This window comes from Trypanosoma grayi, assembly GCF_000691245.1.
Source record: "Trypanosoma grayi strain ANR4 Tgr_4_V1, whole genome shotgun sequence".
In the NCBI taxonomy this organism is placed as follows: domain Eukaryota; phylum Euglenozoa; class Kinetoplastea; order Trypanosomatida; family Trypanosomatidae; genus Trypanosoma; species Trypanosoma grayi.
The window spans coordinates 1-2,848 of record NW_008825623.1 but is presented as its reverse complement, the minus strand read 5'-3'; the positions used below and the strand labels follow the sequence as shown (position 1 = coordinate 2,848).

Here is a 2,848-nt window from a genome sequence, read left to right as displayed (position 1 = left end):
CCCCCCACCTGCGTGGCAACGGCGCGCCTGGGTGTTGCCTGGGCTCGTGGAGACGCCGAGAAGCTCCTTGTCGCCCTATACGGCACCTCCGCGAGATGCAGCAACATTTTTTTCCCCTCAGCTGGTCTCTGTCGCTGGCTTCTTCTCGATTACAATGGATGCCCATCGCAATTCTTTTTTTCTGCTAGCGCCTTTTACGGCACTAAGCAACTTGAGTCGGTCTTTCTGTTTGGGTTTTACGAGGTGTCCACCATTCTCGTACAAAGAATAATGACTTCGCAAGGTATTCACGCTTATCACTCATGAATCTACCCAGATGTGTAAGAATGGTACGCACTTCTGGTCTTCTTCGGCTATGAGCAATGCAGGTGGAAACTGCTGTCTTGGAGTTCCAGACGGCTGCGCTCACCACACTTGATGAGATGGTTGCCGTCCTCCTTCCGAAAAAAAGTTTGTATAAACGCTGCGCTATGGGATAATAGCGACCGGTTCTTTCTAAAACAAGCTTTCGTCCCCGCGAGACGCCCAAATGTGGTTGCAGATGATGACATAGAATACATAGCGTAATTCCCACAAACAACATACATTTTTCACATGTCATACACGTTTTTTTCTTGTTCGAAAAGCGCATGGCCTGCCGATGGTGAAAAGTGATGTTTCCGCCGCGATGATTTGCATCCCCCCCGCGGCCCCGCAGAGGCAGCCCGGNGGCGCAATGGCGTTGTCAGGGTTCCTTCTGCCGAAGGCTGTGCGGGTTGGATTTGCCACGCCCTGGGGCAGGAGCCCGTTTGCCCCTAAGAAAGGGACCGGTCCCCTTCTCGATTAATTCTGCTGTTGCGGATGGTGGCGATTTGAAGTGCGCAATATACCTTCCCGAGCCGGCAGCAGTTGTGTTGAAGCGGCGTGTGAATATATGTGGAAAGCGCTTGGCCTGCCGATGGTGAAAAGTGATGTTTCCGCCGCGATGATTTGCATCCCCCCCGCGGCCCCGCAGAGGCAGCCCGGTTTGGAAAACGCCTGGCGCTTCCAGCCACTGCAGGCAGCCCGGAAACCCCGAGCTCGACGCACACGGTCCAGTGTTCCGTTGTCCTTGCCCCGCGTGTGGGCTCCTGCTTCCGCCGCGGTCGGGGGGAGGGGTGTATGGCAGATTGCTCTGCCCACCAACGGCTTCCAGGTGGCTTGAATTTGTTGTGTTTTTTTAGGGGGGGCTGTTGCGGAGGCCAAGCCCTACTGCGCTGCGTGCTGCATACACGACGGTGCTGCCGTTTAATGTGGCGCGAGGCGTCGGGGAGGGTGTTCGTGTGCCCGTGTAGAAGAGGCACACACGCAGCGTCACAAGTGGTGCCGTGAGACGCCTGGCACGCTGGTGGGGGAAGGGGGGGGGCCGCGTGGCCGCCACCACCACCGAAGGCGCATATTTGTGCTGCGATGGGGCTGGCGCACCAGCGGAGATGTGTGTGTCGAGTGGGACTGCCTGGCGCACGGACGTCTGAAGGGGATTGGTTTCATTCATCTCGGCGTGCTGACCCCGACACGCTCACCCCGGGAGGGGGCTTGGGATGGTCTGTATTGTCCTACCCATGCTGAAGCCGACGTACCGCAAAGAATATCCTTGGTGCTCCTTCAGGAGCGTACGAGTGGTGTCGCATTTATGTTGTTTCATACCCCTTTCGGGCGCTGTGTGCATTACTGGGGATTACAGCGTAAAAGATAATTTACTTCAGCACTGTGGTGTTTGTGTTGCCTGCACTTCCATCTGTAAGAGCAGTCACTGTTGTAAAATTGTACGACAGTCTCTCTCTGTGTGTGTGCTGTGGCTTCTTTGTTTGTTGACGTGCTACGCACATTGTCGTGTAGGGTTTTTGTTGTACTGAAATGCCGGGAGGAGTTGGCGCGCCGACTGGGCATCAGCTGTCCTTTTTTTTTTGCTGATGAGGTGGCCAGTGTAGTTAAGGAAATTCACTGTGTGACCTTCGTGTCATCTTTTTGGTGGGCGTTCAATAATATTCGTAGTAATGTGCGCCGGAACGTTTGGTACTTTTTTTTTTNCTGTTCGCTTCTTGAACACCCTCTAAGCCGCCTTTTCCCCGCAGCCATGTTTGGAAGGGGTTTGGCTTCGAGTCACTCATGGCGGTCCTTGGTTCTCTTTTTTGGATTTTAATGACGGCAGGTTGCTGGTGAAGAAAGAGGGCCAGACTCGGAATGGCGCCTTTGACTTGGGGGGTTTCCATCCTTTTCTTTTTATGGCTGTCTTTTTTTTGTTGCCAAGGAACAGAGGCACAGTTTCGACGGGTCGCCAAGCAATTCTGAGGGCTGTCCTCGGTTGTTTTTTTTTTTTTACTTCAGCAAGTGCAGGGGCTGAGCCGGCCGGAGTGGCACTATTTCACATGTTGGAGGATCTAGCGTTTGCAGGTCGGGATTTGGAGGGACCGCCAAGCTTCGAGTCCATGCTCTCGGAGTTGCTGCTCACCGAGCTTCGGCGCCAAGGTGTGTCGCAGAGTGCCCAGCTTGTTGGCGGCATCATGCAACGGGTGCGTGTTGACTGTGCCGCAGACTCCTCGGCTTCGCCCACGTGTGCCCATCTGGCGTTGGATGCATTGAGCCTCGGCGATAGGGAGGCCATTGCGGTAGTGGAGGCGCTGCTGAAGCTCGGCTCCCCGGCAATGCTCAAGGCACACGGTGTGGTCAGCTGGACGCTTGCGCTGGATGGTAACTCTCTGACGGACAGAGCGGCGGCCCATCTGTCGCTGCTCGTCTCGCGCTGCGCCCCACCGTTGGCATTGCTTGACGCGCGTGGCAATGGACTGACGGCTGCTGCCATGCGGCGTGTGGAGGGGGCCCGTGCACT

General features: G+C 55.8%; 3 protein-coding genes across 3 annotated transcripts; 1 reads left to right on the top strand and 2 right to left on the bottom strand.

The window, feature by feature from the left end:
• On the top strand, positions 1 to 306 carry DQ04_00041020 (hypothetical protein; the record flags this gene model as incomplete). The annotated part of the gene is made up of 1 exon (XM_009307931.1): positions 1 to 306. A coding segment is annotated over one exon (306 nt), but the record flags the coding sequence as incomplete, so codon positions are not given.
• Positions 307 to 1,198: 892 nt separating this feature from the next.
• DQ04_00041010 (hypothetical protein) lies at positions 1,199 to 1,513 on the bottom strand (the record flags this gene model as incomplete). Its single annotated transcript, XM_009307930.1, has 1 exon — positions 1,199 to 1,513. The coding sequence occupies one exon, from the start codon at positions 1,511 to 1,513 to the stop codon at positions 1,199 to 1,201; it is 315 nt and encodes a 104-aa protein (XP_009306205.1).
• An 870-nt stretch (positions 1,514 to 2,383) lies between these two features.
• DQ04_00041000 (hypothetical protein) lies at positions 2,384 to 2,821 on the bottom strand (the record flags this gene model as incomplete). Its single annotated transcript, XM_009307929.1, has 1 exon — positions 2,384 to 2,821. One exon carries the CDS (start codon positions 2,819 to 2,821, stop codon positions 2,384 to 2,386), a length of 438 nt encoding a protein of 145 aa, XP_009306204.1.
• Between the last annotated feature and the right edge of the window lie 27 nt (positions 2,822 to 2,848).